Source organism: Branchiostoma lanceolatum, chromosome 14, assembly GCF_035083965.1.
Source record: "Branchiostoma lanceolatum isolate klBraLanc5 chromosome 14, klBraLanc5.hap2, whole genome shotgun sequence".
NCBI lineage: Eukaryota > Metazoa > Chordata > Leptocardii > Amphioxiformes > Branchiostomatidae > Branchiostoma > Branchiostoma lanceolatum.
In genome coordinates, this window is record NC_089735.1 from 16409911 (window position 1) to 16437101 (window position 27191).

General features: G+C 40.2%; 1 protein-coding gene across 7 annotated transcripts in view; it reads right to left on the bottom strand.

Annotated features, from left to right (window-relative positions):
* LOC136449003 (WD repeat and FYVE domain-containing protein 3-like) overlaps window positions 1–27191 on the bottom strand; it is a 119660-nt gene that overhangs the window by 73314 nt on the left and 19155 nt on the right. For all 7 annotated transcript variants that reach the window (XM_066448758.1, XM_066448757.1, XM_066448755.1 and 4 more), the window contains exons 2-18: window positions 26756–26981; window positions 25223–25346; window positions 23717–23826; window positions 17695–17880; window positions 16767–16959; window positions 13825–14011; window positions 12173–12339; window positions 11479–11681; window positions 11188–11285; window positions 10065–10234; window positions 7707–8005; window positions 4537–4675; window positions 3676–4160; window positions 2970–3098; window positions 2335–2549; window positions 784–1217; window positions 57–278 (exon numbers count right to left, since the gene is read on the bottom strand). In XM_066448758.1, coding sequence (XP_066304855.1) covers window positions 57–278; window positions 784–1217; window positions 2335–2549; window positions 2970–3098; window positions 3676–4160; window positions 4537–4675; window positions 7707–8005; window positions 10065–10234; window positions 11188–11285; window positions 11479–11681; window positions 12173–12339; window positions 13825–14011; window positions 16767–16959; window positions 17695–17880; window positions 23717–23826; window positions 25223–25346; window positions 26756–26941 — 3547 coding nt within the window. In that variant the 5' untranslated portion in view covers window positions 26942–26981. The remainder of the gene's footprint in view (window positions 1–56; window positions 279–783; window positions 1218–2334; window positions 2550–2969; window positions 3099–3675; window positions 4161–4536; window positions 4676–7706; window positions 8006–10064; window positions 10235–11187; window positions 11286–11478; window positions 11682–12172; window positions 12340–13824; window positions 14012–16766; window positions 16960–17694; window positions 17881–23716; window positions 23827–25222; window positions 25347–26755; window positions 26982–27191) is intronic.

Consider the following 27191-nt stretch of genomic DNA (forward strand, 5'->3'; position numbering starts at 1 on the left):
GGTCGGGCTAGTACCTCGGGTAATACGGAATATTGTTGTATTCTATATGTACATACCGATATACTGCAGTAGTTCCTCCTGTGTGCTGACGATGATGTTCCTGTCCCTAGTGCTGATGTTGACAGACAGACACACGTAGTGCAGGTCCGTGCCCAGGATGTTCCTCACCAGGGTCAGCAGGCGGACAGGGTGGGGGTCCGCTAGAGGGGAGCTGTAACGGTCAATACACACCCAGGCAGAGAAGGTCAGCCCTGATAAGGGTGGGAACAGGCGGTCTCCTGGAAAACAGAATAATGATGTTACAACATACGTTAAGGTCTGCCAAAACACACTACGGATTTGGTTGTCGATGTGCCAACATCTAGCACATTTGCAACCAAGAACGGTCAAATTGTTTTTTCTTTTAAGTTCTGTAGATGTTAAAGGTTCTACAGTCTTTTTTAAAGCCGCATCGGTAGTTTGTTGTTAATCCTTTGTGGGGCACGGTATTGGAAGATGCCTTTAACCTTCCCAACCAAAGTCAGGTAGCCATTTTTAAACCTGGGTGGAGTGAGAAAGGTCGTGTAAAATGCCTTTCCAAAGGACACAATGTCCAGACAGGAATGTCAGGAATCAAACCTGTGACATCTCTCGATGTCGTGTCTACTAGCCTATCAACTCAGTCATTCAACGCTACCACATGTATGTAGATTTCCCCATACAAAAGAACAGAAAGAATAAATGATAGTCAAAGTTTGTATCTCTAAATTTCTCCAATTACCCGATTTTCCATTTCAAACCCACCTGTTCCGATACCACACACAATGTTTGCATCTCCCGGTCCGCCCACCGACGTCACGCCAATAACAGAGGCAGCAGGGGGGCCTTGGGGAGCTATATTAGGCATGTACAAGCACCCAAACCCCTCCGGCCCCATGTCGAATTCCACAAACGCTGGCATGACAGAGGCTCCGTGCAGACGTACGTCCCGCGGTGTCGTCATGGAGACCAGACACTTGACTCTGGTGAGAGGGACTGCGTCGCCTCCTGCTTTGAGCAGATTCGGTGTGGTTTTGATAACTCGAGGGTCAGACAACAGTGCCAGGTCCCCGTTGGCTTTGCACACAGAGTCATTGTCAGAAACTAAGCTTTGTGAGTCCTCTTCCTTTTGGTCCACTTGGTTGAATTTGTCATCCCACGGATCACAGCACAAGGGAGATCCCAGTCTCAAGAACTCCCTACAATAAAGCAGAATCAAAGGCTTTATTTCATTTGCCTACATCGAGTGAACACACATATCAAATATTGCATAAATTCATATTCATAAGTTCTAATACTACATGTATGCCGTTTTCATGCAAACCCATCAAAAGTAGAGCTGTATGACACCAAAATCAAACTTAATGTAAAAGCGAGAAGATCATTGTAGATGGCATACCTGTATATATTTTTGATTTGATTAACTTTGGATTATGATCAGCTGCATGTTCAGCTTTCTTCAGTCTTTGTGTCTTTAACGTCATAATAATTTCTTATTATTTTGTGGATGTTACTTTTATTTGAAGGTTAAAAGAGTGCACCCCGATAAGCAACTGGTTCTTGCTTTTGATTATCTTCAGGAAGTGAATACAAATAAAAAAGAAGGATAAATATTTCTATGTCATACTTGGGCAGCAATAATACGGGTGTTCCAGACCGGGAGATACATGTATTTTGGCTTATCACACGAGCTTCTACATGTACTTGTATCGCATAGGATTTCATAGAATTTTTCAAACTCACTTCACATGCACTGAGTGCGACTCAGTCAAAAAAATCAAATACCTGATTTGGACTTTAGAACTAAAGATGTTGTTACAATTTTTTGTTTTAGAGCATTAGATTTTTTCATCTTTGGGTGTATTTTGCATTGAAACGTGTGGTTTATCAGGTGGCCGTCAAGCGATCCGACCCGGGGAATGGCTGGGACCGAGGGTGATGTGGAATACACTCTAACTTTGTATTCTAAATTTCCTCTATCAAATATCACATAAACTTTACATTTATAACTTTTGATACAAATATATTACTTTTTTTATACAAATCCACTTAACCTATGATACGAAAAGCAAGGGTAAGAACAAGAGAAGTATAATTTTTGATTGCATAGTTGATCATTTGATTAATTTTATTTACCAGCTGGTTCATCGTTATTTGGTTATTAACTTCTTGTTTAATCTTTTTTACCATTATTTTGTTGATTTTCCTTTTGTATGTATGTATGTATGTAGGAGAAGAGGGCCTTGGTAAGCTTTTGATCAATCCTTGTGAAAGGAATGTGAATAAAACAGAATGAACTAAACATTAAGTTTGTACCTGAGGTCCATAGGTTCCAGTGCCTGTGAGGCGAGTCTCTCGTATGTTCTCTGCAGAGGCTGGTGCAGGAGGTGTTCCTCCTTAGCAAAGGCAATATTACAGACCTTCAGTAGGTGGCAGGGCAGGCCAGAGTTACACATGACCTGCTGGTTCCTCTCCACTTTCACCAACCACTGGATAATGTCGGCTATGTGCAGCTGAAGGTCAAGGGCAAGCTGAAGAAGAAAGATTTGAATGCATTATTGGCTTACCACAAATCTAGCTTACTTTTATTCAGCAAGAAAATAAGGCACTGTCTTTGCTTGTTCGTGTCAATGAGTACTCTTTGATCAGAATACAGTGACCTTAACCTTATCCCTGCTTCCTAACCCCATTTTCAATACAAATTTGGTACCAAATGCCAACCATAGCAGGCTGAAGGTTAAGCTCTGGAAATACAGAAAACCTATGTTGCAGTGTCACAGTGGTAATCCTTTCTACAGGCTGAAGTTCAACAGTGTCTAAAGGCAGAATTTTATTGACATTAATAACATCACAGAGTACATAGAACTGAGTCATGACCTGTGATCTGTTGTGGTACATCGATATCACATGATCATAACATGACCAAGGCATGCAGGGCACATGTTCCTGACCTGTGCATGTTCCTCTGAAGAGATGGAGGGGATGAGGTCCACCATGGCAAGGATGGCGCCAGCATGTACAATGTTGGGTTGTTCCCGGCCGTATACGCCATGCTGGGGGGACTGCGTCCGCAGGTTGTACTGTAGGCCAACGGGCAGAAGAACACTTTGCCATTAGTTTAAAGATTCCGATGAAAATTTGAAACGTCTATAGTGAACGGTACTCTGAAGCATTCAAGAAATGTAAAGTACAGTATAAAGAATGTTCAACATAATGTTGAGTTTATGGTTCAAATCTAATAACAATGAAAACACAATACGAAAGGTTTTCACAATGCTGATTCCGAAGAACTACATTGTATGACTGCGTTCTTTATGCATGATTTCGAACCCTGTCTGAAATGCAAACATACAAACTACATGAGACAGAACTATTCTTTGATTGTACCTGTGAGCTATGGGGGGGGGGGTCTCACAAAAGTGCATACACATATTCAAGTCAGTATTAGTTCTGTCTTGACATTTTTTTGTCTTAGGTTAAGTTTGCAGCCGAAGAAGTACTTTTCGGTTCAAATAACCAGGCTGCACAACGGTGAGTAAAAGTAACAAACAACAAAAAATATGTCAATACAGAACTCATATTGGACTTGAATATACATGCACAACATGTACATGTACATGACACACTAAGGTGAACCCCCTATGGAGCCTCGCGTACCTGAGAATGTTGGGACCTGTGAGGTGTGGTTGGCACCTGTCGGTGTAACGGAGAGGGAGGGGCTGATCTGGTTGGTCTCTTGTGGACCGGCGACGTCGCTACAACGCTCGGCGACGTTGGTCTGGACGGAGGCGCTTGACTGTCATACGAGTCTATTGCCATTAGGTAAAGATGGCGGAACATGCCATAGGCTGCGAGTAATCTTTGGGGAACGACAGCCAATAAGAGTTCGTCCTCGTCATTGAAAGAGCGACTGAACGGCTGTCTTTCACTTGGTGTGAGTTGTCGCCTGGTAGAGGGGTCGACATAGTCCCTTGGGAGTTCAGTATTAAGGGAGAAACAACCGAGTAATCTAATGGCTTCGGCAAGACTGGAGTACCCAACTTCAGTGGAGAAGAATTTAGCGTTGGCTGGCTCGTGTCGCATGGCGGCAGTGAGGGTATGGAAAACGGTGTGAAGAAGGTTCTGTACCAACAGGGGGTCCACTGGAAAAGAAGAAATATTAGGAAAATTGTATTCATCAAAGTCTAAAGGCAAGACAACCATAAGAAAAATTAATGCATACAATGTAATTGTTTGTTCAACTTATTGTTAGACAACTAACCATAACTACATTGTACATGTATGTCGACCTTGTTTTACTATGATAGTGGTGTTGTTTAATTCTCTTGGTACTACATGACTACTACTACAACTACACTGGAAATAGGAGCAAAATGCTTAGCATAATTATGATTCTCACATGACCGTCATGTGATATGGAAAGGCCTTCTGAATCAAAGTTAAACTGTAATTGCCTTAGTTTTGGTTACATTTCGGCGACTGCCTGCTTAACCTCACATGACCATCCTTCATCCTTACCTTTTCCCCATTCCCCTGAAGGTGGTTGTGCCAGGCAGCCCTCCATGGAAACCAGTACGGACATGACGTACACAAATCCGCCCACCTTCCGGAAAACTGTGCGTGTTCGGTGATTCTCTCGCAGTACGAACAGTAATGCCTGTAACGGTAATTTCATAACAAAGTTGCAGTATATAAAGAATTCTACATGATACATTAAGTAATATTTTATTTTTATTTTTATAAGTAATATTATATGTTCACTTCTACGTGTTCTTACTTGTTTTGGTTGTGCTGCTCAGGAAGTTGGGGTTACAATGTTGTGGGTGGCAGATGGTTGTCTTCAGTCAAAAAAATCAACCCATACATGGATGCACAATGAATTAATGATTAATTTGAACATACAGTCAAACCTGCCTAGGCGACCACCTTTTCAACGCGACCACCTGGCCATGGCGACCGCTTTTTCTCGGTCCCGAAAATTTTCCCCATAGGCACAAGCATTAAGCGGCCTGCCCAAGGCGACCACCCGTCCAACGCGACCGTGGCCGCCACGAATTGGGTGACCGCGTTTTTCCGGCGTGTGGTGACATTGAATTTTGCTGTCAGATTTCGCGGAAATGTTTTTAAGACCTTGACGGACAAAAATATATTTATCAAAAGCATTGATTCCTCCATGAAGTGTTTTAGTAAAACGTTCCCACTGTAAACATTGTAAATACAAAGGATTGTGAATATTTAGATATCGATGTTGTTGTGCCCATCGTAATCTTATAGTTTACCGCAAGATCTGTTCGGTTTCTTCTTCTTCTTCTTCTTAATGCTCACAGTCAATTTGCTGACCATTATAGCATATATTATGATGGTTTGAACTCAATTTTCAATACGATCACGTAGTGCATGGCGTCAAAAAGTCGGATTTCACAGAAATTACTATCTATTTCTTGTATTTTCAACAAAAATGTGTCTCTGTCTTACTAAATTCCGCCGGAAAATGACTCAAGGAGGCCAAAACGTCGGCTGAGACGATGTTGTTTCTTGGTCTGCGACGCCATCTTTGTTTCAGCGCGGCATAACGCTGACTTTTCTAAAACACGACGCTTCTGTGTATGAATATTTAGAATACTGGCATTATTGATGAAAATTAATATTCTTATATTCTTGTTATTTCCATGACTCTCACAAACCTTTATTGGGCGCTGCTTGCTTGTAATCGACGACGCTGTGCATTCTGCTCCACTGTAACCTTTCGATGCTGTGTGAGCTCGGTGGCGGTATCACAACTTTCTGTTTTCATCCATCAGTTGTCAGATTGAAAACTTTTTGCCGCTTTAATCCAGCGGTCGGCGCCCAAAAGAAGGCTGGGGTCAGCAGGTGTTTTCTAGGGATTTGTCTCAGGCCTTAAAACCTAGATTTTATATGTGCGTGTGTGTGTGTACTCTTACTTTAACGTAACGTGTGAATGGGGAGGGCGCTGCAAGGTCATCGAGGCAGACATTGTTTTTAGTCAAAATTATGACGAACATTTGTTCACGATGTAACGGTATATAAATATTACAACGATAACGGAAAATGTAATTTCTTTCTTTCTGTCAATGAGAATTGAACCTGGCGGGGGTCATGCTGTCTAAAATCACATAATTTTCCATCCATCTACATGGTACTCGGTATTTGAACATCTCGAGCTGGAAACATGTTATGATTGGAATCCTCTTCATGGCGACCACCTGTCCATCGCGACCGTTTTTGCACGGTCCCCCGGGTGATCGCCTTGACCAGGTTTGACTGTACATCAAATAGAAACAAAATTGGCAACATAAAAAGATGTTGCCATGGCGACGGTGGTCTCTGTTAACGTTTTCATTTTTAGCCCACATGCAAAAAAGGACCTCGCATAAATCATATCAGTCGATCACCTTCTCTACCAAAATAACACAAGTTGTCCAATGTATGAAAATCTTGTTTTCACAAAAAAAAGATATCGTACCATTTCCTCATAAATTATGTAAATGAGGCCCTCTATGCAAGATTTGTTTCTAGTAGTGGCCACATTTACTTAACTTCCAAATGGTGCAAAAATGAAATCCCCATTATCTTCCACTATGGATTTATAGTATTTTGTCATTGACTATGCAAATTAAGTATCAATTCGCATAATTGATATCTATCGATATTTATCTCTTTCTCAGTTACATACATTGTATGTCATGTGTTTGAAGTCCTATGATAGAATGCAGCTGATTTATAAACTGTCCTCATTAATTATGCAAATCAGATATTGATTTGCATAATTGGCATATGATTATGTAAATCATCACTTAAACTATCTACACACCAAAAATTATGATGATCCGTCATCCCCTTCTTACATTATTCTCTTTCAAAGTTTGAGTCAAAATCAGCTCCTGCAGTTCCAAAGAAAGCCGCTAGGAGGTCAAAATCTACAGGATATATTTTCCTAACAAAGAGCTATCCACCATGGCCACGTAAGAATCATGACTATAGCATGTGAGATTTGAAAAGTGAAAGTTCCCCTGCAGTACCATAGAAAGTCGCTAGGGGGCCAAAAATCCAATCATTACAAGGTCTCCCACAGACCTACCCACCTACAAAATATGAAGACAATACATCCAGGCATTCTTGAGTTATCGTCCCATGGACTTTCACATTCCTGTACAATTCCTAGAATTCTTGCAATCTGCACACAATATAGTAAAAATTTGGCTCGCCCCTGAGGCGTCGCCAAAAAATACAAAATGGACCATGACCTCAATTCACTTCTACATTAATGATCAGTCTTGGTGTGGTGAGGAAGAGATGAATTCATTCAAATAATGCAATTCACCACTCACAGGGATTTTTCTAGAAAAAAAATATAATTTGGGGCCGAGGGGATTTTGCGAGGAAGCAGAACAACCATGTGGGGTGATGGTGTGGGCTTCCCCCTATCCATGGTGTAGAGTTTAAGATGATTTTAAGTAAAAATGAGTCATTTTAAGGCTTCCTGAGGGGGGAAATTACTGTCAGACAGGTCAGTGTTAAAGACTGTGGACACATGTAACATACAGCAGTAGCATCCCTGGTCAATCAGAATTTTATGCTTGTCAGAGGATCTGCTCCCCATCGTTAGGTGGGCACGTGCATGATTATGGCATAAAGCACAGTGCCCTTTAGAAAAAACCCTGACTCACCCTGAGAATATCTGCCTTGAGTTGGAGTTCCGAGGGCGGGGCCGTGTGCATCAGGCCCAGTATGGTCCCCATATCGTCATCGCCCCCGCTGGACAGGACTAACTGCTGCACCAGCGCGAGTGCCTGCTGACGACACTGCATGTACGGCACCAAGTTATGTGCGCAGCGGGCACCTCCACATTCTCTGAAGACCCCAGCATTGGTGGAGTTGTTTTTCAGGACCAGGACCAGAGTGTCCATTACAAGGAACGCCAACCTCTCCTCTTCCTCTGAGACCTGTACTGGCTGGATGGACTGACCTGACAACAAGAAATTGCATAGATTAAGTCAACTTCCTTCTTATCCAAGAAGTCCTTCTTCAGTCTTTTTGGTTCTGAGTAGAACTTGACCTATACCTAATTTGTAAAGCAGTTTGTAAATACTATTTGTTTTTTATAAAGGTTAGGCATTCAGGTTCTAAGATACACCAAACAGTTCGTAAGCGATTCCCATTTCCCAAATCATATCCTCAGGCTGTTACTTGTCAATGAGTAACTGTTTTTGGTGTGCAATTTGTTTTGTTATCTACATGTACATATATATGTACAATGTATATTGTAATTTGTTATGTTTCGCCCTTACTATAGGTATGGGCGAGACATATTGTTTTTGTCGGGTTCCTTCTCCTCCTCCTGTCATTTCAGTTAAATCGATTCAACTCTGTCATTTTTGGGCCAAACAATCTGAAATTTGGGATGAAGGTAAAGAAGGCAAATACCTCCAGACGTTGTTTTTTTCCTTTTTTTGAAACAGGCCTTGTAAACATTTTTATGAAGGTTTTTTGGGGTATTTTTAGGAAAAAAATGTATTTTGCGCTCCTGTGTCCTGGTATTACAAGTAAATGACATTATTCGGTACAAGGGTGCCATGAACATGTCCCTACAGGACTTCAATCACAGTTTGGGTATACATCACTTCTTAATGCCTCATTTTTAGGACTTTTGAGCCTATTTTCAGACCAAAAACGGGCCAAAATTGCTGTCCCCGTTCCACATTCAATCTAAGGTTCTGCACGTTCCATCTGCCGTTGGCCAAAGAATCCACATTCTATCTGAGGTTCCGCGCGTTTCATTTGCTGCTGGCCAAAGAACATGTGTTCTATTCAGGTTACCTGAGGTCATGTTGCAGGAACACACGCGCAATGAACGACACATTCAAACAAATGTCATGATTGCATGAGGAGGAATTAGAATATGCTGTATTTGCTCAGAACCAATGACGGCCTTTCTAGACGCACACTTTTTTGTGTGCATTCCGACCGTCTGTTGGTACAACTGGAGGAAGGATTCAACATTCAGTGCAAGTGGTAAGTCCGTTAGCTAGAACGGCTGAGCAAGCAAACACCTAGAAACTCACAAGAAACAACTGTTGCCTGATTTATCTATTTCAACAACACAAGAGGGTTGGTTTCAGGTCAGTCAGAAAATGTTAATATCATTGAAGTTGTTTGGAGATCTCCCTGGAAAACTTCCAACACGCCGTCATATAAGAGCAAACCTACAGTTTGAATAACATGGATCAAGTCCGTTCTACCTTACGATGTTATAGATTATACAGACAAGTAAAAGCCGTCACAATTTCAACTATAATATAGATGTAATTTTCTTATATGAATGAAGGTCCCATCTCATGCTTCTGTTAACATGTTCGATGTGGCCTAGCTTTGCTATTACGCATTGTTTTCACAATTTCAGGCAGAAACGAAATCAACGTTTTATCGGATCTCCTAATTTTCATATAGGTCAAGTACTTCAATTCACAACTTCAGAATAGCACGTGACGAAAAGTGAAAGTCTGCAAGAACCCGCAGGAGGTGTTCCGCAGACATTCTCACAGTCGCTGTGAAAAATCTCGCAAGCCTTTGCAGTAAGAAGTTGCTAGACTATGCAGAAGGCTCTTGGCGTCTGGCAGAACTTGTAGAGAATTTTTGGGACAGGGGTGATTTTGGAACAGTCAATTTTTGCATGAGAGGGAGATGGGTAAAGTATATTGTATTTGCTCTCGCAAATGTTGCCTTTCTTGTCAATATTTCGATTTGGCCAGGTGTTATTTTGGGATAGTCATTTTTTGCATGGGGAAGAGTATGGGCGAAACATGCTATATTTGCTCAGGGGCAAATGATGGCCTTTCTAGTTTTTATTTACATTTACATGACATTGTACTACTTGTCATTGCCATTGCACATGAAAAAAAGAGAGAAATCAAAGAAAAAAATATTATTTGATTACATATATTTCTTGGAAAATTGGCTAAATGTGTCAATTTTTCTACAAATTCTTAACATGTGGAAAACAGGTCTATCGCAGCTGCAAAAGTTACCTTCTTCCACTGGCTGCCCCATGCGTTCCTTCAGCATGCCTGCATATCTGTTCAGTATGGACACCATAGCATCCAGCAGGCCCACCTCTCTGTACACGTCTTTGTAGATGGTGCTGTGTGCCTGAATTTTCAGCAGGCTCTGCATGGCTGTGATGCTGCTATCTATTGAACTAAAGGGTGAAAAAATTTTGCTGTATAAAAAGTACTTTTAAAGGGGCCCAAAGCAATTATTATATTAAGACAAAAAAAATGGAAATAAAAAGAAAATGCTGAAATCTTTATGATAGTGACATTTACTACGTTAAACAATGTTTAGCTCATTTGGGTCAGTAATAAGTTCATACTTTGAGCATTTTAAAACTGTGCAAAAACGTGCCGTATGATGATCCCCTTAGTTTTGTGAGCCCATTAAAGCCCCAGTGATGATTTTCAGTGAGTTCTCACATCACAACGACGTCATATTTTTGCATCATGGATGTCGCTATACATTGTGATATTAACTGTTTGAACTAATCAATATACAAAATTACTAAATAAACTAACTTTCAAAATCCTATTTTTGGGCCCTAATATTCCATGCTTTGGGCCCCTTAAAATCAATTTATGCAAAAGAATTAAAAGTCTGTGTTTAGAGAGGAAACTATACTAAGAGAATGTTACATATCTACATTTGTACACTATGATGATATAATATGTACAGTGATGTACATGTCTAGAGCTATGCATATGACGAAATTTGTACCAGCATGTACAATTTGTGAATTTTGAATAAAGACAATGGCTAAGGGACCAAAGGCATTGTGTTAACATTACAGTAAAACATAAATGACGAACATCATTTCATAACAATTTGTCAAGAGTCCTTTTTTCTGCTTTATACTTACTATATAATAAGCATAAATCAACAGTTGTGTTGTTCACTTTGGGGTTTGTACACAAGGGGCTAGTACCTGTGTATAATGTATCTGTAGACACTTCATGAGAATACCAAGGCTGATCAATGTCTGTTATACTTACTTGTTGGACTAAATGAGAATACTAAGCATGATGTAATGCTTACTTGGTAGGCTTAAAAAGATTACTAACTATTAACTAAAGTCTGATTGTTGTCTGTTATACTTACTTGTTGGACTTAATGAGAATACTAAGGCTGATCAGCTCCTTGCAGGGCACATAGTTTAAGTTGAACACGATGAACTCTATAATCTCAAAGAACTTCAGCTGTGGACAAAACAAAAAAATAGGGACATTGTTGATCTACATTAAGAATTGACATTAAATACTTCACAATACTTAAAGTAGAGCATACTGTGTGTTTCTGATGATTACTCTTTGCTTTTAGAAGATTTGTAACTGCAGGCCATATTTACATAAAATTGATTTTTTACAACGTGATCTGAACAGAATCACATACCTGTATTTCTGGCTGTTTAAGGTACAATTTCTCTGCAAACTGTGAGAGTGTGTTCTGTGGTTCCAGAATAAAGTAGTTGGCATTGTCAGACTGGTATATACTGTAGACTACATCCAGGACAGTGTTGAGGAGGTGTAAAGAGGTGGCCTTCAGGAAAACTGTCTGGAGCACCTGGAACGCTTGGATGTTCCTTACAGTCACACCTGGGGAATTCAAACATTGATAACAAATGCTTTTCCTGCAAGGTGTTGACAAAAAAATATTTCTCTGGGGAAGAAGTTCGTGGACTTTCTGGACTATTTTGCAACTTATTTGCAGTACCACACTTGTCTAACAGTTCTTTCCATGAGGTATCACCAAAAAAGCAAGTAAATAAAACTGGTGATACAGTTGCTCTATCTGGATCCTAGTTGGCACCTCTTTGCTTATTTTCGCTGCTGAATAGACAAGTGCTATATTCTATCTATCATGGTCAAGGGTACTATATGCATGTCTACCGTAATGGGTTATAAAGTCTGAATATATTGTAAGTTACATGAAAAATGTTTCAAGCCTAAGCCTAGTCTTAACCCTAACCTTAACCCTAGCTTTTATTCTGGGCTGTACATTTATTAAATGAAGATTATGGTATTCCAGGGGGTACTTTTATTCCAGGGGATACTTTTATTCGGGAGATCGGCTCAGATGAGATTACCTTGTCCAGTAGGTTGCGGCACAGTGAAGCCAGGCTGCTGGAAGGGTGCTCCACTGTTGGCAGTGCTAGGCTTCAGCTCCAGGTATCCACACATGGACAATGATGACACCAGGAGGACCAGGTTACGCAGAGCCTCTCTCGCTTCCTCCTGGGTCGTCTGTTCAAGTCTACAACAGAATGAAAACACAATGTGCTATATGATGTAGCAAATAGAATATGAAGCCATGTGGCATTGTCTTGGTGTAATGGTTAGGGTGTTGGCCCTGGGTTTAAATCCCATGACATGACACTGATGTTGTGCCATTGGAAAAGGTACTTAACACAAATTTCCTCACTAGTACTCCACACACTGTAAAATGGGTACTAGTCCTGACTTCAGTTGGGTGAAAGACAGTAAAAGGAGAGGTTTGGGCTCCACCTTCCAATTCCGTACCCTAGACACTGTGGATAACAACCCACTGCCGCTACGGCCTCAAAAAGGCTATAGGACTACCTTTACCTTACATTGTACCTTTGTTTATTTACCTTTACTTCACTGTAACAGTGACATGAATTGTTTTGACAAAATCCATGAGAGCAGCCTGAATGGCTATCATTTTGTAGCTGCTAAGAAAAAAGGTACAGTCAACCTGTACAAGTGACCACCTTTAAATAAGGACCAACTGGTCAATGTGACCGCTTTCTGGTGGTCCCTTAGACATTTTTTTCCTATTGGCACAAGCATTTCCATAGTGACCAACTGTCTCTTCTTGGACTGGTTTGGACTGTGCAACCTGGCTGTGTCGCTCATCTGACATGCAAGCTCAACCGAAAAGGGTTGCAGTCCCTAGGACAGGACGTTAAGCCGTGGTCTACTGTTCATTGTGCTTGTCAAAAAGAGCCAGGGGAATTTCCCAGAACAATGAACCTGTAATTACTATGCATAGAGTCTGTCTTCTCTGTCACGATCAGTGGAAGAATAGTTCTTCAGTGAGCTAAACTGGATCATATCTTTTTTAACTTTCTTAGTCAACACCAACTTATTTCTGGGAACTTAACAGATTTTTTTTTCTAATCTTAGCAACAAAAAAATGTCATGAAAACAGAAGGCTGGGGGGAAAACTTGCACCTGACCCTGTTCACTCACTGAAATTGAGTGCACCTGAAAGTACAAACTTTCCTCTGAGATTCTGTTTTCCTGTTGATTTTCCAATCTATCATTATTTTTTGGAATTCCGTTAACCACGAAATCATAATGGTGTGGCCTTAGGCCATGTTGATTGATTGTATGGATGACATCCGCATGCACATCAATTTCCATCCATTTCCACCCCCCAAAAAAGTTTTCTACCATCATGATACTATAAATGCTGCAAAGCAGCTACAAAATAAGCAAATACATGCCGTACATCTCAAAAAGATATTTCGGAAAACGGATACTAACGCCAAACTCAAAGATGTGAAAGACCAAAAATGAAGAATCCATTATTTGGCATACAATTTTCTGTGTGTTTAGTCATTTGTTCAACCTTCCTGACCACACAGATTTCATGATGAAGGTCCTTTCTTTTTTCAACTTTTTTTTTCATACGCTCGCATCAGTTTTGGGGTTTCCAGAGGATGTCATCCATATAATCAAGATGGCCGTGCAAACTGTACAGCATTTTCCATACCTCAGGAGGAAGTCGGCCAGGAAGTTGTACCCTTGTGAGGACCTGAAGTCGTCCAGAAGAGTCTGCGACACCTCGCTGGAGTCCTTCAGGAAGCAGAAGACTGTTACAAACATCTCCACGATTTCCAGCGGAGACAATTCCTGACTACGCTGCATGTTGTCCACACACAGGGCTACACACTGTTTAGCTGTGAGTAGGAGAGCAGATACACAGGCATGTTAAAAACGGACAAAATTTTCTTTAACTAGAGTTCCACGAACACATTATCTTCGCCAAATAATCAAGGCTTATTGTGGAGAGTGATTAATATTTCCATGCTTATCACCCCCTGCAAACTTGATCATACACCATACCGTTTGAAAGTTATGATGGGGGGGGGGGGATGAGTCCAGTCTAGATAGGGATAAAAATCATTTGGTGGTACAGGACTAGTATATGTGTATAGTGTGCTGATAAATGTTATAACTGGTCATCAAAAAAAATGAAAGTTATAATTAAATGGTACAGTCAATATATATGAATAGAATAAATCTTTATTCCATATCATACACATTTTGCAAGACATAGTACATGTGACTTTTCCATACGGTGCTAGGTAATACCTAGCAGTGGTGCAGTTTTGGTGCAGTGTACTCTCTGAGCAGAGGAGTGGATCTGACTGGTTATTCACATGTTTTTAGGTGTTTTGTAAGGCTTTCTATTTTGTTCACTTTCCGTTATGTCTCCAACCGTGTGTTGGACAAAAATGCAGAAACTGAACACTTTAAAAACCAACCGGACCCACACATCTGCTTGAATTGTAGTGAGACTGCCCCATTTGTTTGTTTATGTACCCCATCTGTTTATTTATACTTCTAGGCAAGGCCTTCTGCTGGCCTGTTTCGGGAACACTGTCACATGCCCCATTATGGAATGTAATTGATTTACAATTATCCTTACTAATTATGCAGATTACCTCCTGTTTTCTATAATTAGACATTGATTGTGTAAAGCACCATCTGAGCTCTCTACATACAAAACTTCACGACAATCTGTTTACCCCTTCTCAAGTAATACGTGTCCGAATGTCAAAACAAAAACACCCACTGCCGTTCTAAACAAGCCGCTAGGGGGCCCAAACTTACAGAACTTACTTCTTGTGGCATGAACTATCTACCACACAAATATCGTGACCATAGCACTTTCAGAAAATATGCCACTAAATTTTGAAGCTCCGCTGCAGTACCTTAGGTACCCGCTAGAAGACCCATTATCGAACTTGACCTTCCTTTCCGTAAACCCTACCCATCCACTAAATATCATACAGATCCATCAACAGCTTCTTGAGTTATGTTGTCCACATACAAATACACATCCACACAAAGCCCGCTGCAGTACCGACGGAAAATGCCAGAATCATTTTTGAACTTGACCTCTGTTTCCACAACATCAACACACCTGCAAAAAATCATGAAGATCCATCAACGTTTCCGTCACTTTTTTTGCCTACATACAAATGCACAAAAATTAAAAGTCCGCTGCAGTACTGTTGAAAAACCCTTCCTTCGCACAACCACTACACACCTACCAAAATCATTAAGATTCATTAAAGGTTTCTTGAGTTATGCTCTTGACATACATACAGACCCACCAAACAGCTGGCTAAACCGAAAACATAATCTACCCCGAGTACTATTATAATTAGTACTCGGCGAAGATAATAAACAATAATTATTCAATATATTCAATAAACGTTATCTTCTTTCATAAACAGGCTTTTAGCAAGAATTTATACATAGGGCAGCCAAAAATTGGGGATCTACATGTATGCTTACTTTAACCAGTTGAGCTTTTAAAGCACTTAAAACTGCTGGTTTTTAAGCAATATGACACTGATTTACATACACATAACATGTTTCATACCTTATAAGAACACTTACTAATAGGTACAACTTAAGTCAACTTCTCTCTCTGTTGAAACCAGAATTCCCAGGGTTCTCTATGGATCAACAATTACCTGGTAGTTTTGCATGTCAATCAATTTACATGCTGTTCCAGTGCCAACAGTTGCAGTGTATGGGAGTATGCACATGTGTAATGTGATCACCAATGACGCAGGGCGTCCTCAAGACTTCCTGCCTAAAAATAGGGTGTCTAATTTGTTTAGTTTTTAGGGCGTCCCCAAGACGCCCAGATGCCTGTTCATAAGCAATGCCTTGTTTTCTAAGACCCCGTTCAAACTCTTTTTTCAATCGCGATTGAAGTATAATCGCGATTGTTCGATCTGATCGCGATTGAACGCAAAGAAACTTTTGAGTTCACACTGCTTTTCGCCAAGTGGATTAAAGTACGCCGTGATCCGATCGCGATTGAAGCACGATTGAGGCACGCTTATTATTTGAGGTCATAGGTTGAGGTCAACGGTTCGGCGTCGCTTGCTACAAAATGGCGGGAGTCCACAAACTTTTGGAGAATGTTCTGTAGCCGTGGAAGGGAAGGCAATCGGCGGGCTATGATCGCGAGAAGGCGTGAACGACAAAGGCTTTTGTTTATTAGCCTAGCTGTAATACAGGTAATGAACCCGGCAAGAGCTGTAGACAGGACAATCTGGGAGCGTGAACGAAGCGACGATTGGTGATTCCCACCCCCGGAACAAGCCGAAATACACGCCGATCGCGATGGAATGAATCGTAGTTGCGTTCACACTCAAAATTTGATAGGATTGGATTGGATCCGATCGCGATTGATCCTCCCCAAACTACCTCCGGAGGTGGATCAGAAACAATCGCGATCGGATCTATCCAATCGCGATCGGGAGCGTTCACACTGAAAAAATCAATCGCGATCGGATCGATTAAATCGCGATTATACTTCAATCCCGATTGAAAAAAATGAGTGTGAAGGCAGCCAGAAGATGCCCTGACGCCTTGCTACATGTAGCTAACAGCCTGCTCCTTACTTACAGTGGATGTAGTTGACCACTGGATCACTCAGGCCATGCCTGGACAGGGTCATGAGCACTTCTGCGGCACTCTTTCTCCATGGGACGTTGTGAGGTGGACACCAGCTTGTGATAGCACTAAACAACAACGTCAAGTCATCCTTCTGGGCCAGCTCCTCTGCAGGCGACACATGGCTGCAAAGTCTTACCAGTAACTACAGGAGAGAGAGACAATGGGAATATGTCAAGTAACACTGCATACTTTAGTAACAATTCAAACTAAGCATTTCTAACTTTAAGATCATTTTTAACGTTCAAGTACATTTTGCCAAATGAGAATACGTTTATGAAGGTTAGATATCCAGGTAAACAATATCTAAAAATAATTCAAACTCTACAACTGGATAATATTCAGAGATTTCAATCAGGACGTTTCGAGTGACATCTATCACTCTTCTTCAGCATCACTAAAATGAACTGGCAAAACGAATACAATGCTACTAATTGTAACTGGAAAAAACGGTTGAACATGTCAAGGACACTAACTTGTAAGGATCAGCCAAATGAAAATTATGATCATTTTATCTAAGTCATTGGAATATATGTACCAAAAATCCCAAGGCCCATTACCATGATACCCACAATTTTTGTTACACTTGTTTTGCTGTAAGCATTGAAAGAACTTTTAGAACCATCAAATGCATAGTAGCTAAGACAACACATTTTTAGAAAATATCAATTGAATCATGTTCTTCAACTTCATGAATTCAATTTCAATTTATTTATTTTACCAGGGTACATCTCAGACCTACAGATCTACTTTTCAGATGGCCCAGGGCACAAACACTACAAATACAATCAGGGGAAAAAAAACAGGTATATACCAATATACAGATAACGTTACATGTACAGACATATATTACAGTATTTCAACTTAAGCTTATGAATACCTGCACAAATACTTTCTGCAACAAAACTCTTCTTTCATACGGGGTGAACTCTGACTCGTTGCCCGTGACCTCTGTTTCTGGCGACAGTGGGGGGTCGGGGGTCACAGGTGGAAGGTCAAAGAACAGGTAGAGACACTTGACCAGGGTGGAAGGCAGGGACTGGGCTGTCATACAGTCAACAATTTCCTGAAAAAAGAGAAAAATCAACCATAATGAAGACATCTTAATGACGACATATTGATGAAGGTTAGACATCCAGGAAGTGTGAATATCACTGAGATACACCATACAAAAGTCACTCGAGCAAACGCCCATGAAACGTAGGAGGTTTCATGGGCGATTTCTTTGTCTGCCAAGATTTGCTACTTCGGAAAATACAATGTGATGAGTGGGGAGGGGACTCTGTGTGCCCGCTGCTTCTTGTTGGTCACACTCGTCAGCTTCCTTGCCCCTAAACTGCTGAAGCATGTTCCTGGGGGTCTCCCCAACTTCCCATGACCCGAAAACTGACTCTAAGTTGGCGTCTGTCAGTTCCTTGACGTACAACTGTGGGACGGGTGATGATGCCCGACAATTTTGCAACAACTATTGTCTGGGGACAGTTCCACTCTCTCGGTAGGGGTGTGAAAATTTTGTTTTTAGTCCTCTCGTTTGCATTTCACTTAAATTGAAATTTGTTCATTTTTTTCACGTATTCTAAGAAGATTTTGTGAATTTTGAGAAAATATATTTTTCTAAACAAGGGTAAGAAAAAGATTCATCAAAAAGACACCCCCCTCTACAAAATGGAATAAGTTGTGTGTTATAGCACGGGTGTGTTATGGCCCCATAACACATGGGCAATGGAGGCTTCTGATTGGTCGACGCCATCTAGCTATGTGATAATACGTAATAATGACCAGGGGTGAGAATTAAGCTTCCAAACAACAAACTTTCTAGTCTGTACCATAGGTTACTGGACAGGTACATGTTTGTCAATGAGTTTTGAGTTTTATTTAGATCCACAATTAGCCTCATAAGACTACACATTCATATTTACATATTACAATTAAAACATACAAGGACAATCATAAAAAGTGACAGTAGAGAACAAAATAACATAGTTCCTTAAAAGCAATAATTATAGTCCAATACTTTGCTAGTTGTCGCCTGTGTTGTTCCACAACTGAGACATTGTCCTACATAAAAAGCTTTTTCTGGGAGTTGGATTTTGGTTTCGGAAGTTTGATCATTGTGTTTGTTCTGGTTGAGCGTGTTTGGTAGTTGTGAATCTCAGGCTGGAATGTGATTTTGTTGTACATATACAGTCTTTTATTCTCATACTTTTTTATTTGCATTAGTTGCAAACATGCAAGTTACACAATGAAAAAACTACATTAAGTATAATTATCATGTAATGCAACATACATGTATACATGTAGGATACATTACACCTGTGAGAAGTCAAACTGACGATACCCTGCATACATTTTTGTACATGTTAAAGTTATATGATTGTACACAATATTAAGAACAATAAAAAATTTGATTCACCTTTGTGTCTACATATTACATGATAATTATTATAAGATATTTATGACAAATGATGCAGAAGGAATTTTCGCTTGTTCGAACGCAAATCATATACTGGACAATAATTCATTAACAGCCAGAAATAAATTAAAGATAAATCCAATTAGAAGTAATTATCAAAATATTACACTGTTTGACACTACAAACATCATGTTTAAACACAAGCACATGACTTTGTTTAGTAAAAGTCTAAGCATTGCGCAGCTCTATTGCACCATTATATAATAATGCAACAGTTACTGGTCTACATTGTTTGCATTTTGCCATATTAAGGACATTGTACATTGTCCTTGATGTTGTCAAGACTAATAGACAACAAAAGAATTAGAACTGAGAAGTTCAGTTAACAAAAGTTATAACAACCTCTAATTAAAGCTTCCAACTAAAAAGTGATTGTATAATAATGTAAAGTAACTGTTGTAAACTGATTGTTAGATTATAACAAGTTGCATGATAATGACACTGTCAGGCATTTTTTGCAAGTAACAGATCTAGAGGTCCTACATGTACTTACTCTCACCTCTCAAATAGAAGTACCCCCCGGACAAATCTTCAAAATCTAATATGAGAACCCCCTAAAATATAATGGTCCCGGAAAATTTCAAAATTGACATGTATTACTATGCTTAGTAGCCTAATTGTGCACATCTATGACCATGTTACTTGTAATAATAAGGGATATAGATGGACAGCAAATAAAGCCCCAAAATCCTTTGAGAAGTGTAACGTTCGTTTGGAAAATAATCTTTGTTACAAATCACAACAAGAACGCTGTCTAGTTACAAATAACTGCAGTCATTTTTTTGATTACATGCAAAATTGCATGTTGGAAAACTTTTTCATGCAATTTAATAGATTTACTGGGAGAGACCTTCCTACCTGGCTGAATAGATCTACTCTACATGCAAAACACTATAAAGTCAAATGTGACACAAAAGCTCTCAGACAGTTTATTCAGTATTACAACATATACAAATTTTGCAAAAAAAATTGAGAGAAAAAAACTTTTCAGCTGACTAGAATTTATAAGGTAGCAAAGACAGCTAAATGAATACTTAATTTTGCCTGTAGAAATAAAATATTCTCTGAAACCAATTGCTGAAAGACAATCCTGAAATTATAAAACTGCAATTACTATTAAATGTAGATAGGGGGCGCGTGTAATTCTCTCGCGTGGTACTGCGAGATTTAGCGTGAGTTGGCTGAAAATCACGCGGCCATGATTGTTATGGTTTTGCCGAGCCATATGCCATGTATGCTGCTGTTCTTTCGGACTGATTTTTGCGTTTCAGACACATCAAAGCAAGTTGACTATGGGTACAAAAGAGTGAAAAAGTATGGGTAACTTATTGATTTGTTTGGTTGGGCGTCAATTTATGTGTTTCAACTGAAAATTGAGCGTATTTTATGAGAGTGATAGCATGTGTGTGTGAGCTCGAGCTTCCTTCAATGGCCAATTTAGTTTTTTTTCTACTTCCGAGAAATTGTCGAAAAAAAGAGTTCCCAGGCTCAAAATCTAGGTTGCGCACTGCCCTACCGGAGTTTAGGGATAATTTGCGACAAGCAAATTGTGCTTGTGCGGTGCAACTGCGTAACCGGGTATAATTTTCGAGCACTGCATAGACATTTTTACCCTGATTCTGAAAAAAAATAAACGTACCGTCTAAAATAAGAACATATCGGGGGGATTTTGAGGCGGAAAAAAATATACGTACCGGTACGTCTATTTGAGAGGTGAGAGTAATTCATTTCTGCTCTTCCTCTGAAGACTCAAGGTTTAAGTAATCCCTTAAGATCCGAGCTACTCTTTTCTTCCAGTTTCTGTACCAGCTGTACACAGTCACAAGTGTAATACTCACCATAATCAGTATCGAGCCGATAATTTCAAAACCAGTCGGCACAATGCCTAAAATGTCATACTGAATAATGAAGGAAAAGACTATATTGGCATTGCGTAGAATGGTAACCGTTGTGGCCTTCTCCAGTCGTAAGCTGTAATGCCCACAGAATAGGGCAACAGAATATGATACCCCCATACAGACAAACAAGGTTCCCTCGAAACTGTTCATGTCCCATTTTGGTTTTCCATATATGAACATCCAAGGCAATGACAGAATGATTCCGGCAACGGACATGTAGCTTAATATCGTCATTAGGTGTGCTTCCTTCACACGGTTTGTTCGCGAGAGGGAGTAAGCAATTGTCGACGAGAAGGCTGAGAAAATGGCGCACATGACTCCAACCGCTCTGTACAGTCCGGGATCTATCTTCCATGACTTATAATTATCCAGGGACACCAACACGTTGCTGTGTGACGTTGCGTTCTCAGATGTTGCCACGACGACTTTGTTGGATATCTCTCCGACACCGATGAAACAGATTCCGACAATGCTGATGAGGATTCCGAGAATGTCCGCCAGCTGGGGAGGCTCCTTCAGGAACAGGTACGAAACAATGGCGATGTAGACGGGAACAGCGCCGCTTAGTATTGCATACATGTTTGCCAATTGGATGAGGTAAGCAGCCAGCAACATCCCAATGCCCGACACTGCTTGCGCTAAAGCCATGATGACAAGGGATCGGATGAGTTTCCAGTCCCCTTCCATGAGCGGTGGCTTGCATACGACAAGCCACGGTACGAACGTAGCTGCGGAGAATAGCATGCTCAGCGCAATAGTCTGGAACCCAGAGAAACCATTCTGTTTGACCAAGATACTCCCAATGGTGGCACAGCTGACATACCCAAGTCCTGACAGGATGCCAAAAAGGAGACCCCGGCCAGCAAGAAGGACTTCTCTGCACCTCTGTAGTTTAGAAAAGTAGGGCTTCTCTTCTAGTGTCAAGAGTGTTTCCTGGTTCTGATCTGGCCCAAACAGGTACAGCACACTGTCCTGTAAAGACGATGATCGCACATGTCCATGTGGCATTGTCGTATCCTCGTCCTCCAAACTGTAGTACACTGAAGAGTAGAATTCTGCTGCTACGTGTCATAGGATGATTTGATCATCTGGTTTGTCAAGAACACAGCATGTACAACATTAATTTTTTTTGCACCTGCTAAACAAGGACACAGCTTGATTCTTCTAGAAAAACAGGATCGGGTTGACTTCTTCTTCAAGATCAGTGTCCTTCCGAGGCTGTTAACTCCTTTCTGGTTCCTTCTTACCTCAATTGTTAGAAAACAACCATAAGAGCTGCTATAAGCCAGCCGTGTCTACAAAATGTACCTGCCACCAATAAGTGATCCTGATGATGACCTCAGGTCAAAATGTAAATTGTCTTCAAACCTCCCATCTGGTGTGAAGACAACTCAAACTAGGTGTCTTAGACTTAATTTACATATTCATGACTGTTTCAACAATCTTCATTAGACTTCCTTTGAGACTACTAACGGTTACTCTAAGAACTCATAGCTGATCAAGACTACAACATGGATGGTTCCCCCTGTTACCAGAGCTTGAAATACTGGGTGCATGTGCATTTTCGTGCACCCCAAATTTCATCTGTGCACCTATGTGTAATTTTTGACTGTGGGTGCACTAGTGCACTTACATGTACAGTAGATATCTTTGTAGTCTAAAGGTACACTTTGTTAAGAGAATATTCTTGAAATCTCAATTATCAGAAAAAGCAATTATATATATCCTGTGCTGTACTTTGATTGACGTACACTACTTTTTATAATTTTGAAGTTAGCTATTGAATTAAATATCTAAGTTGTAAACCTTTAGCACATTGAAGTAGCTGTTTTTTTGGCAGCCAATTCCCAATTACTAAACATATCTAGAGTGAGACAGCAGGGAAAAGGTTATAATAAGAAGTGGGGTTTAAATTTGTGAATGATTTTATTAGAATATGTTTTGCTGACATTCTACTTCATTTTATGTTGTGCACCCAAACATAAAAGTAGTAGTGCATTTCTGTGCACCTAAATTTTCAGGTTAGGTGCACCAGTGGACCTATTCCCAAAACAAATTTCAAGCCCAGACCTAGATCTAAATTTTCTATTATGCAAGGGCCAACCATTGAGATGTGCTCCTCGACATTGTATAATATCTAGATATACGCTTCCTGCTATTAGTACTTATATTGATATCAAATATGCTACAGAAAGTTTGTCGTAGCACTTTTTTGATCGGCAAATTGTTGAGAGAAATGAAAAGGGTAAAAGATACATGGCACCAAATGTTAAGTCTGCTATTCAATAATTGCTTTCACTTGAACTGTACTGACTACTTTTTTGTGTTTCCATTTATGATTTAGGCTAGTGTAAAAGAGCATATTTTTTTGATCGTATCCAATTAATGGCTTATCAATAACTTGTGACAATCGTATGGCAATCGCTTAGCGCACACACACAAACAAACAATCATGACTTTTTTTGTATAACTTGTGTTATGGTCATCGCTTTGCACACACTAACAAACAAACAAACAAACAAACAACAAACCTTTCCTCCAGCAGCGAGCAGGTTGAGGCTTGTGAGCAGCATCCACCCACAGCTGGTCTCCTCAACAGTCTTAATCTCTAAGTACTCTACAATAGAACAACTCGCAGCCTCTGTAGACAACAAAATTACATGGAACTTAAGCAGGTATCTCACTAGTACTGAAGCTGTGGCACATTAGCCAACTCGCTGCAACCATTGTCATTTGATTGAGTGCTCAACAATTTCATTGATGAAAAACAGATCTTTTTACGCTTTTGTGTTCTGTTGTCTTTTTATTCACACTTGTAGATTTTGGACACAGTGAGGCCGCCAATGTGCTGAAGTCCAGTGAGATAACTGCTTTATTGTAACAGAAATGGCAAATTGTCCTAATGTGGATATTACGGCTTCAAATGTGGATATTACGGCTTCAAAAGCTTAAGGATTTTTTTTCTACATCCCAAATCCACAATGACGGGCAGATCATGAGCTTTGAAATGATACCGGTGACAAAAGGAAAATATAATATTTTTTTGGATAAAACTCGTTTTTGATCGTAAAAATCATCGCTTGAACAGGTGTAAAAATGATCGCAGGAAACAGACCTTTTATTCTGCTGCGGTCTACTCTCAAACCCACTGTTTTTTCAAAGTAGCAGATTTATGTAAGCTGGCGGTTAAAACTAGTACTAGTAATTTGGCAACTTTGGCAATTCATTTATCTCAATGGACTTAAATAGCAAATTTAAGTACATAATGACATGTGACAACCCATGCATGGTATACATTGGGAAATATATCAAAGAATGTCTAGACGTAAGAAACTCCTCCAATAATTGTAAAATCCCATTGTCATCCCATACTACTACACCATATTGTATAAGATAGACTAGTACACCATATTGTATAAGATAGACGGATTAGCCTAGTAGAATGTTAACTATGTACCAGTGAATGCCATACTCTGTACCTTGTACAATTGTTGAGCAATAAAGTTATTATTATTATTATCAAAAATCAATCTTACTCATGGTCTCATTCCTGTGTTACCCCGCGTGTATACTCTAAAGGAGTCCGTGCCCCCAAAAATGAACGGCTGCATGAATGTGTGTTTATATCGGTGGGAAATTCCCTTTTAGCTAGCCCAATTGATCTCAAGCATCAAACTGATGAAAGCTTGTTTGTTGCTGAAGAAATTAGCAGATAAAGTTTGGCAGCCGCGCACGAGGTCGGAGGTCCACAGCCGGACATTGGCGGCAATACGGTCTAGCGCTTACAGCTAGAAAATGCCCTTTTTTTGGGTGTAGCTAAGTGCAGTTTGTTGTTGCTATAAAAAGAGATTGTGTGTAGTGAAAATGACAGCAATTTTTCCACATGATCCAGGGTAAATGTTCTTAACAAAGAATCAATAACATCGGCACATTTTCTATATCTTCATTACGAACGCGCCCATATGAAACACATATTATAACATGTAAACCTATGGGGCGAAAAAACTAATGAATGAGACCTTATAGTATGAACTAACCTGTAGATTTGTTGGATGCTCGTCTCCTGATCTCGTTCACCATGAGTCGACCACAGTGGCTGCTGAACTGTAGTATGTCTCCAAACTTTTCCATCATTTCAGTGGCTGATGCATTTCCAAACACCTGCAAAATAATCATGCGCCATTACTTCTACAAGTGATAGAAACAGTAATTTTGCAATAAACCAATGACCATGATATTAAGTTAAAATACCTGTCATTAAACTGCTTGTTACAATTTTTCCTTTAATATAGTATAGTTTTACAAGCTGACAAGATTGAATAAAAGATTTTCCAAAAAGGAGTATTGTACACAATAAGGAAACCTTGTGACCACAGTAGTCCAATAGAATTCTTACTTCCTGTTTCTATATATAAAGTTTCTATTCTGCTACAAGAGGAATAGAGAAGTTGTTAGATTTCACTAACATTTCACATTTACAAACACATTGTTCAAATAAATCTGTATGCTCATGCTACCAATTGCAAAGAAATAACACTTGGAACCATCAATTCGACACCTATACGCCAATGCACCATAGTATGATAAATCAACAAGCGGACTTAAGAGTATTTGGGTTATCATTGAGTGTATCGTGTACGTTGTTTTTGCCGGCATTGCTACATGTGTGTCACTCTTCCAAAACACTGACATATCTGGGAAAAATTACGTCTTCAACATACATGTAGGATCCGATATAACGGCGCCTTGTGTAATCTGTTCCAAATGAACCATTAATCCGACAGTATACAGTAGGGTCGCTGTTTACCGATAGTTTAAGTAGTAGACCCATGGTTATTTCTCGATTTCTCTATCAACCAACGGCAACTTACACTAGTTACTACTTCATACCAATGGAATACCAGAAGGGGCATGGATGACCCACATTCCAACATTCCAAGACCTGATGAGGTCATGGGGGCTAACATCCAAACATATACCAGAGATTACAAATGCCTGTGGACAACTTCCTATGTAATTAGGCTCAAGACTGCAAATGCCTGTGGACAATTGCAAACTGCACACAATAAGGCTCGCCCCTGAGGCATCACTTAAAATATATTAGCACTCTATAATATACAGAGCTACTGTTACAGACGTCTCCAGAGGTTTTTGTATGTAAGTATGTATTTTGGTAGAATCAATCCGACTTTATAGTACAGACTGTACAACATGTACAATCAGGGGTTCATCTAGAGAGGGGATTCCCTGACCATGTGCCCCTTTACCCTGAGGAGCAGATTCTATGACAAGCATAAAATTCTGATTGACCAGGGGTGCTACTACTAGTACTAGGTCACATGTGGCCACAGTCTTCAACTGTGAATGTCTGACTGTAATTTTGCCCCTCAGGAAGCCTAAGAATGCCCCATTTTAACTTAAAAGTCTCTTAAACCCCACACTGTGGAAGAGTCGCTCCGCTCCCTCGCAATGCCCCCCTTGCAATTTTTTTCTAGAAAAGTGGAAAAGAAGACACACAAAAGAGTATAATATATATGCCCATGCCACCTGGCATCGATTAATAACCATACCTTGCAGAAGAGTGGTAGCATCATGTACAGTTTGTCCTCCTGTTCAGTCTGTGACATGGCTGTCGGGGAGTGGCACAGCTCCATGAACAGTCTGCGCAGGTGCATCAGGCCCAGGGAGTTGTCCTGCGTGGGGGCATCGTCCCCAGCCGTGCGCCCACGACCCATGAACTTCCGCATGATATTCATGGTTGGGATTGGTGTGTGTGAGGTCTACCCTACATCTAGCCTGGAAAACAGATATTTTCATCTCATCAGTCAAACAGGTAGCATGCGTAGTCCAGTGGTTAGCGGAACTAGAACCGTGATTTTGATTCCGGCTGTGTCGCTCACCCGACATGCACGCTACTGGAAAGGGTTGCAGTCCTAAGGACGGGACGTTAAGCCATGGTCAACTGTTCATTGTTGAATAGAGCTACATGTAGTAGGGGAATTCCGG